This window comes from Danio rerio, chromosome 5 (genome assembly GCF_049306965.1).
Source record: "Danio rerio strain Tuebingen ecotype United States chromosome 5, GRCz12tu, whole genome shotgun sequence".
In the NCBI taxonomy this organism is placed as follows: Eukaryota; Metazoa; Chordata; class Actinopteri; order Cypriniformes; family Danionidae; genus Danio; species Danio rerio.
Window position 1 is genome coordinate 75354269 of NC_133180.1, and position 17249 is coordinate 75371517.

General features: G+C 33.9%; 1 protein-coding gene across 20 annotated transcripts in view; it reads right to left on the reverse strand.

Annotated features, from left to right (window-relative positions):
- smtnb (smoothelin b) overlaps window positions 1–17249 on the reverse strand; it is a 124465-nt gene that overhangs the window by 44952 nt on the left and 62264 nt on the right. For all 20 annotated transcript variants that reach the window (XR_012406535.1, XR_012406534.1, XR_012406532.1 and 17 more), the window contains 2 exons: window positions 16242–16739; window positions 3960–4033 (listed from right to left, as the gene is read on the reverse strand). Coding sequence is in view for 15 of the 20 variants with exons in the window: in XM_073951663.1 (XP_073807764.1) it covers window positions 3960–4033; window positions 16242–16739 (572 nt within the window). In the remaining 5 variants the exon portion in view is untranslated. The remainder of the gene's footprint in view (window positions 1–3959; window positions 4034–16241; window positions 16740–17249) is intronic.

Sequence of the window (17249 nt, forward strand, 5' to 3'; positions counted from 1 at the left end):
GGTCTGAAAAAGAGGAAATATCCAGTGAGCGGCAGTTCTGTGAGCGCAAATGGCTTGTTGATGCCAGAGGTCAGAGGAGAATGGCCAGACTGGTTCCAGCTGACAGAAAGGCAACAGTAACCCAAATAAGCACTCGTTACAACCAAGGTCTGCAGAAGAGCAACTTGGAGCACACAACACTTCCAACCTTGAGGCGGATGGGCTACAGCAGCAGAAGACCACACCGGGTGCCGCTTTTGTCAGCTAAGAACAGGAAACTGAGGCTACAATTCACACAGGCTCACCAAAACTGGACAAAAGTACTACTACTACTTAGTACTTGTAACGCGTACCTAATAAAGTGGCCGATTAGTGTGTAATATTGTATATATAATAATAAATAAATGAAAGTTTACTTAAAGGTTTGAAAAAAGGACTTTTCATGATGTCAAATTAAAAATGTAAGTATTAGTTTTTATAATCTTGTGTCATGATTTAAAGGCAAAATAATTTTGATCTACAATGTGACATTACATTAACATCACATTTAAATGTAATATATTTTTATATATATTATAATAAAACTTAAACCTAACGGTAAATTTTATAAAAAGTGCTACAAATTGAATAAATGACAGAAAAATTAAATAAATAATACATATACAAAAAAAAACAAGTAAAAAACAACCAACAATTTTAATAAATGAAAAAACTAATGGCCTTCATAAGGTTGTTTTATATTTTAGGCACAGACTAACATTATTTTAGAATTCTTCTTCTTATTATTATTATTATGTTAATATTTTACCACCAATGCATGTCAGTACATTTATCAGCATAAAATAAAATGAGGATATTGCAATAAAGATGCACTTTAGTGGGTCAAGAGGCTCTCTATAGTTTAGCTAACCGAGTTTAATAATTGTAAACTATTAAAAGTACAATAATATAATAGTGCTTATTACTTCCTTAATACTATTTAAAAAATATGCATAATAAGTGCTTTAATTTATCCATCCATTCCTGCTACTCTCAGTGCTTTACAGATGCGTAAATGTCATCCTATTAAGTGTTTATTACACTCTGTACTCCTAAATACTGTAGTATAAGCTGTTAACACAGACTCATAATGCTAATCAAGCACGCACAGATTTGAATGCATTTGTGTTTAAACTGAATCAGAGAGCAATCATGTCAATCAAACATTCTGGCATGGCACCAACACGACTGCTAACAATTCAACCTGCTCAGTGTCTGTGATTTTGCTGACTGGAAACGTATTTTATGAGACAAACTCAAGTAAACCACTGGTGAGCGAGGTGTTGTGTTTTATTCACACTCGTAAAGCTGCTGCTTATAGAGTGTGTTTTCTTTCTGTCTGTTTTTTTTACAAGTTTGGTTTTCATAAAGGCGCTTATTTATGGTCAGTCGTGTTGTTTTATTCTGGTTTAAAGAAAACAGCTCCGTATTAGGGCTTATTTTTGGTTAGGGAAGGCGCTTGTGTTGGCCTGCTTTTTCTAGTGAGATCTGGCAACACAGCTCTCTCTCTCTCTGTGGACTGTATTGTATGAGATCCCAGAGACCACAGGGGCTGATGGGAAAAACTACAGTGGATGTTTGGAGTACATAAAATCTTTAATTACATTTTAGTACCAATTCTCAGTATTAATAGTGACTTGCCAGTTATTACTATATTGACTGCTTATTAATCCTAATAAAAGCACATATTCTGCATCTTATTCCATAATCATAACTAATACCTAAACCCAATTACAACCTTAATAACTATTAATAGTACAAGCAATTTAGGAGTTTATTGAGCTAAAATTCATACATAATGGTTTAAAAATAGCAAGAATTACATCTTAAAATAAAGTGCGACTCAGTTTTCTACTCATTTTATATGCAAAAATGCTGTTAATCTAGGAAAAAGTAATAATAAACCCAACGACAACCTTAATAACGATTAATAAACAGCAAATTAGGAGTTTATTGAAGCAAAAGTCATACTTAATGGTTTATTAATAGCCAAAAATATACCTTAAAATAAAGTGTGACCAAGTTTCTAACTTATTTTATGTGCAAAAATGCTGTTTATGAAGGAAAAAGTAATAATAAACCCAATTACATCCTTAATAATTATTACAAACAGCACACTAGGAGCTTATTGAAGCAAAATTCATACTTAATGGTTTAATAATAGCAAAAATTATATCTTAAAAGAAGATGTGACCCGTTTTCTTCTCTTTTTATGTGCAAAATTGCTGTTTATGTAGGAAAAAGTAATAATAAACCCAATTACAACCTTAATAACTATTAATAAACAGCAAATTAGGAGTTTATTGAAGCAAAATTCATACATAACGGTTTAATAACAGCAAAAATTATATCTTAAAGTAAAGTGTGACCCAGTTTCCTTCTCTTTTAATGTGCAAAAATGCTGTTTATGGAAAAAAAGTAATAATAAATTCAACTACAACCTTAATAACTATTAATAAACAGCAAATTAGATGTTTATTAAAGCAAAAGTCATGCTTAACAGTTTATTATTAATAAAAAAATATACCTTAAAATAAAGTATGACCAAGTTTCTAACTTATTTTACATGCAAAAATGCAGTTTATGTAGGAAAAAGTAACAATTAACCCAATAACATCCTTAATAATTATTTACAAACAGCAAATTAGGAGTTTATTTAAGCCAAATTCATACTTAATGGTTTATTAATAGCAAAAATTATATCTTAAAATAAAGTGTGACTCAATTTCCTTCTCTTGTAATGTGCAAAAATGCTGTTTCTGTAGAAAAAAGTCATAATAAACCCAATTACAACCTTAATAACTATTAACAAACAGCAAATTAGGAGTTTATTGAAGCAAAATTCATACTTGATGGTTTAATAATAGCAAAAATTATATCTTAAAAGAAGATGTGACCCGTTTTCTTCTCTTTTTATGTGCAAAATTGCTGTTTATGTAGGGAAAAAGTAATAATAAACCCAATTACAACCTTAATAACTATTAATAAACAGCAAATTAGGAGTTTATTTAAGCAAAATTCATACTTAATGGTTTATTAATAGCAAAAATTATATCTTAAAATAAAGTGTGACTCAATTTCCTTCTCTTGTAATGTGCAAAAATGCTGTTTATGTAGAAAAAAGTCATAATAAACCCAATTACAACCTTAATAACTATTAACAAACAGCAAATTAGGAGTATTTTGAAGCAAAAGTCACACTTAATGGTTTATTAATAGCAAACATTATATATTAAAATAAAGTGTGACCCAGTTTCCTTCTCTTAAGTAATAATAAACCTAACTACAACCTTAATAACTATTAATAAACAGCATATTAGATGTTTATTGAAGCAAAAAGTCATACTTAATGGTTTATTAATAGCAAACATTATATATTAAAATAAAGTGTGACCCAGTTTCCTTCTCTTAAGTAATAATAAACCTAACTACAACCTTAATAAATATTAATAAACAGCATATTAGATGTTTATTGAAGCAAAAAGTCATACTTAATGGTTTATTAATAGCAAAAAATATGCCTTAAAATAAAGTGTGACCCAGTTTCTAACTTATTTTATGTGCAAAAATGCTGTTCATGTAGGAAAAAGTAATAATAAACCCAACTACAACCTTAATAACTATTAATAAACAGCAAATTAGGAGTTTATTGAAGCAAAAGTCATACTTAATGGTTTATTAATAGCAAACAATATATATTAAAATAAAGTGTGACCCAGTTTTCTTCTCTTTTTAAGCTGTTTATCGAATATTCTAGAAGGCAAAGCATTAAAAATGATCTTTATAATCTTGAGGGTCAGAAAGACAATGGAAATGTATTAAAAAAAACAGCTAACTTATTAAAAATGCAGAAAAACTGTTGTTAAACAAAGACTTTCATGGAACCTGCATGTAAACGCAGCTTCGTTTTTGTGTTAAAATGGTCTGCAAATGTTAAATACCTTCACAGAGGATCCGGATGAGAGACTCGAGCTGGTCACTTTGAACGGTGTCGCTCTTAAACCAAGAGTCAGCTCTAGGGAGAAAAAACACACAGAAAAAAGCAGCGCAGTTAAGACATTTACAAGATTTAGAGGTGACTGAGCTTCTTAAGAACGTCTAATGATGGCGTTCGGTCATGCCACCCCAAGAAATATTTACACAGCAGTGTTTAGATGTTGAATAGAGCTTCAGTCAGAGTGGATGGAGGCTGAAGTGGAGCCTTTAGTCTGTTATGTAAGCTGCCACAATGGCACCACATAGGGCTCATAAATTAGCATGGTGGCATTACTGCTAATGTAAACACTGCTCTGCGCCCTCCGTCTTCTGCAGTGGGATGCAAGTGAACAGATATCAGCATGAAGTGTACAGATTAGGTTTACGACAGTATCAGATTTTTTGGTAGCGATTAATTACTGCTAAAAAGCTTTAAGCATGATATATGATCAACACAGGCACACTGTGGATATGTACCCAGGTCTACATTTCTGAGGACAGCGAAATATGTAACTGGAGGTATGTCTGCGTGAGGTTTTTGTTTTGCAAATCCACCAGAGGCCGCTGCGTACACCTTTTGATGATCTTAAATTTCTCTCGCGCGTCCTCTTCTCACGCAAGTCCATCAGAGGGCGAAATATACACTTCAGCCGACCAGGCCAGCTTGCTGTGGACCAACCGACCAACTGTCCATGGCATCATCATGACACCCCGTAATGATAGTTTCACAGATGAAATGAAGCCAGACGTAAATCTGGGTGCGTATTTTGTGATCTCCAGAAATGTAGACAGGGGTGCGTATTCACAATGAGCCTGTGTCGCATATGATAGGGCTGCATGATGTTTGAAAAATCTGATATTGCAACTTAATTTTTTTATTTTATTAGGATATGTATACAGTTTCACACGTTTTCTGGGGAGCCTAACAGTAGTCAGCTACAGAAATTAAATGATAGCAATGCAAAAATAAATAAATAAATAAATAAATAAGTATATACATAAATAAATTGGTGTTTTTACGCAGTTGTAAAGAAAATATTTCTTATTTTAAAAAATCCTGACTCCTGACAAAATAATTTTTAAAGGTATTTAAAAACTGGTTATATTAAAATAATAACAACAACAACAATAATAATATTAACAATAACAACAAAAATAATAATAATAATAATAATAATAACAACAATAATAATAACAATAATAACAATAACAATAATAATAACAATAATAACAACAATAATAATAATGATAATAATAACAATAATAATAATATTAACAATAACAATAATAATAATAATAACAATAACAACAACAATAATAATAATGATAATAATAACAATAATAATAATATTAACAATAACAATAATAATAATAATAACAATAACAACAACAATAATAATAATGATAATAATAACAATAATAATAATATTAACAATAACAATAATAATAAAAATAACAACAACCATAATAATAATGATAATAATAACAATAATAATATTAACAATAATAATAATAACAATAACAACAACAACAACAATAATAATAATAATAATAACAACAATAATAATATTAACAATAACAATAATAATAATGACAACAACAATAATAATGATAATAATAACAACAATAATAATAATAATAACAATAAAATAATAATTACAATAACAACAACAATAATAATATTGATAATAATAACAAGAATAATAATAATATTAACAATAATGATAATAATAATAATAATGATAATAATAACAATGATAATAACAACAATAATAATAACAATAATAATAATAATAACAATAATAATAATAATAATAATAATAATAATAATAATAATAAAAATTGAGCTAATACTAAAACGTATCTCTGTCATATTCATAAAAAAAAATCACTGAATTTGTATTAAATTTTGTTTGCTATGCCTATGGTAAAATATCTGTTTAAAAAAATTATGTTCATTACATATAATTAAAACAAAATGGCATTGTAAGTAGGGGTCTGCAGTAATGACCAAAAACTTTAGATTTATTTTAACAACAATTATGGAATATTGTGATAAATGTGCTTAATTATTTTATTTATATCAGATTTATTTGGCTCCATCATAAACTTCGACCCTTAAAGTACCCATTGACAAGCATTGTTAAATAACCAAGCACCATTAACTTCTCATTTATTACTTCTAAAGGCACAAATTCACCATATATAAGTTAAGAGTTTTGATTTTTGGTTGAATACTCCTTTACAAAAATACATGAATTGAACATACAGCATATAACTACAAATCTTGATTACTTTTCTCCAATCCAAGGACACACAATGTGTTTTTGAAGCAGTGGAACGGAGATGAAACAAGATTTTATTTTTTAAGCTAAATGTCATGCATAAAAAGCTGTAAAAGATGCGAGACTGAAGTACAACAGTGAAACAAACATGTCCATCAAATGGACGCCGGAGGTAGCAAAGTGTAATGGAAAAATGTTGTAAAGTGTGTTTATAACTTCAGTTAACAATACGATTATTTTAATGTTACTTTCATGTTTTATCCTGAGAGATCTGATTTATTTAAACACATAAAACCGTCAATAAATTCCCAATAAAACCTTTTTGACCAAATACACAAGAATCAAACAATGGAGCTGTTTCTTAAATAAAACAGAGCTCTCGTTTACCGCTATCTCGAATGACTGCGCGATATGGCAGTGTCCTAATGCGGTCCGGTCTGACGGTAAACACTCTTTTACTGCAGGTCTATAGCATTAAATAATTTCCACCGCCTGCAAGACCTTTCAGAGGCAAGGATGAGCAAAGCACTTCCAAAAAAGGAAGATCAGACAGAGCTGTGGCACAATGACAAATAAGGCCCGTTGATGATCCTGAGAAGAGACAGACAGACGGAGGGAGATATGATGAAACCAGAAGAATAGTGATTGTGTTTATGCGTCAGGCGGACCAAAGAGGGTGAATTATGATTATATGACGGGCCCTTGGGCACATATGCCAGTCAACTACTTATTTTATGCACTTAAAACTGTGATGTATACAGTAAGCTACAGTTTGCATGGTGCATATACACACTCGATAACAGTGTGTAAGATGCAGCTATATTTGGATAGGGATTCAACAGATATAGTGTATACGTGGAATAGATGGAAACTATTGACTTATAGTGACTAATAAACACACACACATATATATACATACGTTATATATACACTACCTGTGAAAAAGTCCTGTCGCCTATCCAAGTTTTAGAAAACAGCAAATAATATCTTGACTTCTAGTTGATCGTTTGGTATCAGAAGTGGCTTATATGAAAGGCAAATGCCTCAAGATTACGCTTATTTTACCACAATAAAATATGATCATGCCTTAATTATTTAATTAGGACAGTAAGGTCTGACTTTGCCTAGACTAAAGTCTCATCACTGAACAGAAATAATGTCCAGTATAGAATATAAAGTCCTGCTGCAGTGGAGACAGAATGAATATTGTGTCCGACTCCATCATGAGCTTGGAGGACTGCATCCATACATCTCTGACATGACTCAAATCACTGATTAATAAAGTCATCTGGAATGGCGAAGAAAGCGTTCCTGCAGGACTCCCAGGGTTCATCAAGATTTATCTTCAATGCCTCCTCCTTCATCTTGCCCCAGACATGCTCAATAATGTTCATGTCTGGCGACTGGGCTGGCCAATCCTAGAGCACGTTCTTTGCTTTCAGGAGCTTTGATGTGGAGGCTGAAGTATGAGAAGGAGCGCTATCCTGCTGGAGAATTGTCCCTCTGCTGTGGTTTGTAATGTAATGGGCAGCACAAATGTCTTGATACCTCAGGCTGTTGATGTTGATCATCCACTCTGCAGATCTCTCGACGCCCCCATACTGAATGTAACCCCAAACCATGACTTTTCCTTCACCAAAATTGACTGATTTCTATGTCAATCTTGAGTTAATGCAGGTTTAGGGTTGTAACGGTATGATTTTTTTACGGTATGATAATCGTCTAAAACAATACCACGGTTTGACGGTTTCGCGGTATACGGTATGTTACAAATGTTACAGGATAATAGAACAGTGAAGCAAATTTGACTTTTTCCAAATAATATATTTTTAGTTACTATAAACAACACCACTTACAATGAACAAATAAAAAAATAAGAAAATAATAAATAATGTGTCAAAGTCCAAATAAAGTCCAAATAAACATGGTGCAAATCCTCAGTAAAAAATAGATATAAATATTTACTATACTATAAATAGTTACATAACGAAACTAGATTCAATATGGAACATCCTTAGGTTTTATGTGCCAGCATGGATATGGTTGTCTGTGGATATGGATTTGGATATGGTTGTCTGCATTGCAGACAAACAGCTGCACCTTCATTTGTGTCTTTTGAAAACAGCAAGAGCAGCAGTTCGTCTTTGCTGTGTCACTGTTTTGTCATGTTTCTGTGCTGCTGTGCATGCAAAAGTACTTAGTATGAGAATTATTTCATGCAAAACTTTTTTTTTGCGTTTTATTTAGCCGCGCATAAATGTATGCCTATCTCTCATTCCGTGTTGTTCAAAAAGCTTGGTCCACAAACAAAAGTGAAACCTATGCTTATTGGTTGTGATATAGCGAGTTTGAACCAATCTGGGCATGGAGGAGGGACAATGCATCAATGTATGATGTCTGGTTTGTCCGGAGACACAGTGACGAGCGTTTCTTTGTCAAATCAGCGTTGTCAAATTTTGATGACGTAACCGCACTGATTCCGGAGCCTCCGGAGCCGCGAATGTTATGTGATACAGCACTGGAAAGCTGAGATTCTCTTCTTTATGCCAATCTTTGAATTGTATGAATCGGATCAGCGAATCAAAAGTTATTAAACATTTAAGAGCAATACTTATTTTTAGCCGCGGGCGGCTGTCGCGGTCTTTAAGGGTTAAAACCGTTGATATGCAATTGTTCATGGTATGATAATCGTGCACGTTCAAATCGTGGTAGACCGTCATACCGGTATATTGTTACAACCCTATGCAGGTTCCAGTAGCTCTTCTGCAGTATTTGTGATGATTGTGATGCAGCTCAACAGATGATTCATCAGAAAAATCCACCTTCTGCCACTTTTCCAAATGATCAACTAGAAGTCGAGTTATTATTTGTTGCTCTTACAACTGAGATCGACGACAAGACTTATGTCAGGTAGTTTACTTATGCCAGTAAACTACAATTCAACGGTTATTTTATGCAAAGTAGTGTAATGTAGGTTAGTTAAGAGTATGTTTGGTGCATATAAAGCATATATACTATAATACAAATAACAGTATATAACATGCTGCTATTTTTGGATGGGGAATTCAACAAATATAGCATTTACATGGAATAACTGAAAAACAATTGCCTTATACTGACTAATGGACACACGTTATATATACAATGTGAAAAAAATTCTAGTTGTCTCAACTTAGTGTACATCAATCAAACTGAATAAAAATATTAAGTTAATCATCGCGTAACTTAAAGATTTTAGTTGAAACCTGATTAATTTAATCTAATAAGTTAAAGCAACATAAAAATATTTGTTGTCTTGACTTTACGTCTTAAACATTTTTTACAGTGTACTTACATAAATAGAAGAAATATATATACACATGGGTGAAGCATAAAATTTAGTCGCACCCACAAATTATAAGCACCGTTACTACAAGTTTTATACAAACATATTTATTGCATTTGAAATCAACTGTAATCAAACTAACAAGCAAAAAAAAAAAAAAAAAAAAAAAAAAAAAAAAAAAAAAAATATATATATATATATATATATATATATATATATATATATATATATATATATATATATATATATATATATATATATATATATATATACATACACATATATATACATATACATATATATATATATTTATATATATATATATATATACATATATATATATATATATATATATATATATATATATATATATATATATATAYATATATATATATATATATATATATATATATATATATATATATATATATATATATACATATATACATATATATATACATATATATATATGCAAGCGTAAGGAAAATATGCCTTAACGAAATCCCGTGATCACAAGAGCATAGATTTTTATAACAGAACTGAGTGACCAAAGCATACACGGAGCGCTCACCGGCCCTGCATGCACTGCTTGACATGAATGAATCTGTTATCAATATAACTGTGCTGTTCTCACGGGTGCTGTCTGATATTGCACTGATGCTTTTGACATATACTGTACCTTATTATATGCAAACGTCATGTTAATAGCAATACCGGTCTTTTTATGAGTAGCAATATTAGTTTACTCAGTGTAAGCCCGCTTGCGATGGTGTACGTGGTGTTACATTTGACATATATCTGCCGCTTGCACGGCGGACAGCATCTGGCGATTATATGAAGGATTAAACTAAAGCTCTGGTGCTAGATGTGGCAAACAGTTACCTGAAAATTCCATCCCACAGACTTTTCATAGCGGACTTGAAGCCAACGGAAGTCTTTTATCCACTCTTAGAAAAGTGTAGATGGTGGATTAACATTCAGCACATGATCACTAGTACGTTGTGTCATTATTTGTAACTTTAGGTGTCATGGTTTCTTAAACTAAATCTGTCAGTGTTATCTTCATTCTCATCTTCAGCGCTTTACAGTTTTCCGCGGTAGCAGCTCTCTCTGTCATCCCAAGCCAGAAGGCATTGACTGAGTGATTGACAGCTGAGATTTCAGTGCTAGAGCAGTGGTGGGCCAATAAGAAGAGCGCGAAGGCGGGGCAAGCATTACGGACTTGGCTTTGTTTACTCCAGCAAGTTGACATGACAACTGTTTTAAACCATTCCTGAGCGCTGCGTTTCACGTTTCAAGTGCAGAGATGCATTCTGCGTGAATGCATTCTCCCGAATCTGCGCATGTGGTGAACATTTTGCAGTAAAAACTGCTCGCACACAATTTTATGCACTCACACAAATGCTCCCAAATATATTTTTAAGAGTTCACACTTAGCTGATGATTGATAATAAAGCTAGTTTGGCGTGCTGTCCCGGGAGAGAGCCCTGAGCTTATAAGATGCTCGAGCCCTGGGCTCCCTCCCGTTGCAAGGCGAGAGGGGAGTTTGAGCTCAGGTAGATCTCGATGACTCCCCCTCTTGCTTGTTGTAGCTAAGTGTCAGATATGGATGCTGAAAGGTGTACTCAGAGTTTAGCTAAAGTATTTGGATTAATTATTTAGGGTGCTTGTTTTTGAACTGTGGGAGGAAACCGGAGGACCCGGGGAAAACCCACTCGACCACGGGGAGAACGAGCAAACTCCGCACAGAAATGCCGTCTGGTTTGGAAAGGAATTAAACCAGGGGCATTCTTGCTGTGAGGCAACAGCGCTAATCACTGGCCACCGTGATGCCCGTTTGAAAGGAGGGAAAGTAGGGTTGGGTAGGGGGGGTTTCTTCAAGACGAAGATATTGAGATGAGAAAAGTCTGGTTATTTATAGTGAGTTAAGGATCGTCTAATAGGATAATTAGTCATTAGCTAAAGTTGGAACAGCTGTGAACAATCATAAGCACGGGATCCTCTCTAAATTTGTTTATAAATAAACTTCACTTGAAGTCGCATAGATAAAATTTTGGGCGCATATGCAACCAAAATGGTTGCAATTTCGAGCCCTGGATTTAATGTTATTTAAAACTGGTTTAAGTGTTAGTTAAAGTGTCAGAGAGATGAAAAGGTGTGTTTTCTACAGCTGGTTTGTCAAGCCCACTCACCTGTGTGAAGCACACTCAGAATTGCATAACGTTTTTAAGCTCAAACACATCGTAAAAATATGTTAAAGAACAGTTTCCATATTTTGCGATTGCCAAGTGTTTTGCCTTTATTTACGGTTGTGAACTGCATTATGGGATGTTGATCTCTGCTCTGTCGACTTTTGATGTTGAAAATTCACACTCCACAGTTTAACAAAGTTACTTTTCTTGACATTTTAGTAGTCTGAAACAATATAATGTATAGATAAATAAGTGCTGGCAGTTTATTACAAGGTTTTTGTAGCGTAATTTACAACAACAACCGATAATATAGCACTACTAACTATTACAAATATTAATAAAAGTCACTTTTATTAAAGTTAAAAGTTGTTGGAAGAAAAATCAAGATCACATAATGCAAATTAAACGCTTAAATTAATGGGGAAAAGTCAAAAATAAAAACATGAATCACAAAATATGCAAAACTCACCATATTTTTACAGTGCACTACTAGCCAACTTTGAGTTTTACTAAATTTAACGGTAACACTTTAGAATAACTATCCGTTATAACTAGTTAATAGACCATTAATAAACTGTCAATTAACAAGTTATAAATGATTTGTTAAACAAAAGTTAATAGTTTGTTAATTATTTATTACTGTGCCTTATAGATGGGCAATGGATAACTTACAAGCTGTTAGTTAACAAGTTGTAAATGACTTCTTAACTGTATTTTAATGATTTATAACTATACCTAATAAATTATTAAGAGATCATGAACAAGCTGTTAGTAAATACTTAATGAAGACTTGTTAAGTATCAGTTAATGGTGTATATATGTTATTGGGACGTTATTCTAAAGTTGCAGCTATTTTTAATTTATTAACTGTTAGTAAATGAGGAATAGTTTCAACTTTAGAATAACGTCCCAATAACATGCTTAAGCTAATAACTAACACTTAACTATTATATTTACTCACACTTTACAGACGAGAGTTGTTCATCATTTGCTAACCATCTACTAATACCAGTGAATCTATGTAGAACAGCAAATGGATGGAACAAGTTCAAGCTACAGAAATTTGATGTAATATTTAAAATATAAAATGTTTGTATCTTAACCTTGTTCCACTTATAGGCTTTTCTGTGTGCTGTGTTTTACCAAAGAAGCTCCACAGATGAAATGTTGAACGTTGTGTTTAATGTATAGAAACACACATACTGAACCATCACATGGCAGAACAGCACTATACAAGAATACAAACCCATGAAGTGCTAAACATGAAAACAAAATAAATAAAAATATATTTTATTAAAATTCTACAAAGTTTCACTGGTGTTATTAGATGGTGAACAACTGATCTGTAAAGTGTGAGTAAATATAATAGTTAAGTGTTAGTTATTAGCTTAAGCATGTTATTGGGACGTTATTCTAAAGTTGCAACTATTCCTCATTTACTAACAGTTAATAAATGAAAAATAGCTGCAACTTTAGAATAACGTCCCAATAACATATATACACTATTAACTGATGCTTAACAAGCCTTTATTAAGTTATTTAATAACAGCTTGTTCATGATCTATTACTAATTTATTAGGTATAGTTATAAATCATTAAAATACAGTTAAGAAGTCATTTACAACTTGTTAACTAACAGCTTGTAAGTGATCTATTAGCCATCTATAAGGCACAGTTATAAATAATTAAACTATTCACTTTTGTTTAACAAATCATTTATAACTTGTTAACTGACAGTTTATTAATGGTCTATTAACTAGTTATAACGGATAGTTATTCTAAAGTGGTACCAATTTAACTTTATTAAAAACCAAATCTTTCCACTGAAAAGGAAACGCAAGAGACCAGAGGATGAATACTGCATATATACAGTGTGTTGAGAAAAGGTTTTGGTGGAGCTGTCTCTTTTACTACATTTATAATTAAAGCAACATCCGAGTGACTTGTGTTTAATCATCTCCCACTGAAAGCAACCACAAGCCTTTCCACGAAAAATATTATCGTCAAGTTTATATGCAAAGCCACTAAATGGACTTACTCATGCACTACTTGAATCATGGAGGAGGAATGTATGGAAATATTTTCATTATAAGGGGTGAAATTTCCAAAAATGGCTGCCAACACTGAGAATATGCACAGCTTGCATTTCAGTTTGTTCCATCAGCTCATGAAAACATCTGTGAAATGCATGATACTGCTGCTTTCCGACTCATTATGATCTTTCAGCCATCTCTAGCCTTTCATTTTCCTCCTTCTAGGCCTGTGACTGAAATGATCGGTGCGGTTATCTGCAAATGTTGAATAATGAAATAATTCTACTGTGATATATATTGTGGTTTAAAGCTAAAGAGTGCAAAAGCATCTATAACAGCTGATTTAAGGAGCCCTAAAGAGGGTCTGTGTGTTCAGAATTCGGTGTGAAGACATCACACGCTCTGTGAAATTCATCATTTTGTGGTTTGATGCCATTTCAGGTTTGGTTTCTGTGCTGTGTAAAGACGCCTCAAGTCACTTTTTGCTCACCAAAGCTGCGTTTATCTGATAAACAACACAGGAAAAACAGAAATAATCTGGAATTATTTGATTTAGTTGTGCTGCCTGATGCTTTTGCAGAATCCATGAAAATAAAATGTGTCAGAATTTTAATACAAGATTTCCACTTTAAGCCAAATAAAAAATTCCCAGACTTTGTGCCTAAAACGCTGAATTTCCATTACCTATAATAAAGACATTAAGACCATAAATTCACCCTCTGCTGATTTAGACCCAAGTTATGAAACATAACTGGATAAACTAGTGTTCTTACACCTTTTCCAAAGTCAAATTTAAGCACTATTCAAGCATTTTCAAACTATTCAAGCACTTAACCAGTTTGGTAAGTTACATACTATAGCATATATATATACATATGCTATATATATATATGTGTGTGTGTGTATATATATATGGATTTTGTCCTTTTGTTGTTTGATAAATAATAAAAACAGCAGCAGGAATATCGCACGCTGTCACTTTAAGAATAGTGCGGCTCCGAAATGCTTTCTCTTTCACGTGTCTTTTGATTCTTAACTTGTTTGTTTATTACACAAATGAGGATTAATATGAATAATAATCAACACCGTGCATGTATTTGACCATTAAAGCGCTCGCATTAAGATGGCGTTAGATGTGCGTGTGCTCTGCTTTCTGAGGCTGAGCACGGACCACGCGCACACAGACACGCACAAACACACACACATAATACCTGTCCGAGGCTAAGCGCAGCGCGCACACACACAAAAGCACGTGCTCTTTCGCGCTTTTAGGGTGCTTTCACACCTACACTTTTGTTTCCGAACGTGTCTCGTTTGCCTACTTAGCGCGGTTCGTTTGGCATATGTGAACAGGGCAATCGCGCTCTGTTCCGCGCCAAAGTAATCGCTCCGAGATCGCTTGAATGAGGTGGTCTCGGCTCGATTGAAACGAACCCTGGAGCGGTTTGATTGCAGTGAGAAAGCGATCCGATCCGAGCGCGGTTATATCACAGTGTTTTATGGATATGTAATAGGCTTACGGCTATATGAAGAGAGAATTATGAGTAGGGCGGGAAGTTTCGCGAGTCTCCGGATGCCCGCAAACATGTGATGATCTCCCAGTAATCTCGCGTCTCCCTCCCGATCCTCAAATAGGCATCGTCGCGCACCCTTCTCACCCCTCCCCACCGCGTCTCTCCTCAGACACATCGCGCACACCCTGTCAATCACCACCAAACCACCACCTCTCCTGACAGCTGAGCGGGACGCTGCAAAATAAACCCTGACACTCTGACCAATGTGAGGAGAGTTTACTCGCACGTGACTTGTTTTAGCTCTTTTGGTCCGATTATAAACTTTGCAGTGTGAAAGTGAACCGCTCCAAAAGCAAAGAGCAACAATGTAACATTTGTAATCTCTGTTTCAGAACAACTGAATCGACTCACAGGTGTGAAAGCAGCCTTAAAAATATGAATGATGCGCATCCCGTGCTACAAAAGTTACATCACAGCACATCTTTCAGTCACTTTCACGTGGAACTGGAAAGGGGGCGGTATATGATGAAATAATCGTTTATCTCGATTAATGGTTTTTCATAATCGTTAGAAGCCGTAATCGAAATCGAAACTGGATTTTCGATTAATTGCACAGCCCTAGTATATATATTAAGAAAACATCCCTTAACCGGGTTACGGATTACTTACTTACTGTAGCATTTAAAAAAAAATTACAGTTGAAATCACAGCCAATTTTTACAGTGTTGACCTTAAAATGGTTTTAAAAATATTAAAAACTGCTTTTATTCTAGCCAAAAAAATTAAATCCTTGCTCTGGGAAATATTTAAAAAGAAAACAAAATAACAGGAGGGTAAATAATATTGACTTCAGGTGTTTAGCACTTATTTTAAGAATGCATTAATGGTAGAAATCTCACCTGTTCTCTGCGGAGCGGCAGCTGTGATGATTCGAGGACTCATGTTTACGGCGGTGGAGGACGATGAGAGTGAAGAATGTGACGGTGGGTTTCGTCCGTCTTTGATCTCGATGCTGAGGAAGGTTTTCATGCTGGAGTGGTGGGCTCCTGCAGATGATTCTCCCTCAGGAGTCTGCACTTCTTCTGAAAAGCCACATGCACTCCTGACATTTTGACTGCGAGTCTCTGAGCCGCCCACTGCTGCGCGTGATTGGCTGGAGAGCAGTTTAGGCTGGGCTGACATCATGCTCTCGCTGACATTTCTCCCTTTCTTTGGGATGGAGGAGGAACAGGACAGGGTGTCCCGGGACTCGTCTGCTGACACTGTGTTTGTAGAATGAGAGAAACTATGAGCGCTTCTAGGTGCGCTTGAGACTGGTTCGGTGAACTTCAGCATCCGGTCACGGACAGAGTTGGTGCGAATGAAGGGCCCGGAGTATGATGTCTTGTTTCTAAAATCTGAAAAGAAATTATTCAATCATTTAAAACTGAAGAAAAAAATACAAAAAAATAAGAAAAAATTGCAATAAAAGTGTTTGATTTTCAGAATTAATCATCATTGGCATACATAGAATTTTTTTTCTTACAATGGAAGTCAATGACGACCATCAACTGTTCTATGGGGATGGGATGTGATGCTGGAGAAAAAAATGGGTGGGAAAAAAACGGAGTGTTATGTGCGTTATCTCACAAATAAGTTTTGCGTTTTGTCGCAAAGATGTTTTGCGTTAGCTCGCAAAGTTTTGTGTTATCTCGAAAAGATCTTTTGCTTAATCTCGCAAAGATGTTTTGCGTTCCGTCGCTAAGATGTTTTGTGTAATCTCGCAAAGGTATTTTGTGTTATCTCGAAAAGATCTTTTGCTCAATCTCGCAAAGAAGTTTTGCGTTATCTCACAAAGATGTTTTGCGTTATCTTGCAAAGAAGTTTTGCGTGATCTCGCGAAGATGTTTTGCGTTATCTCACAAAGA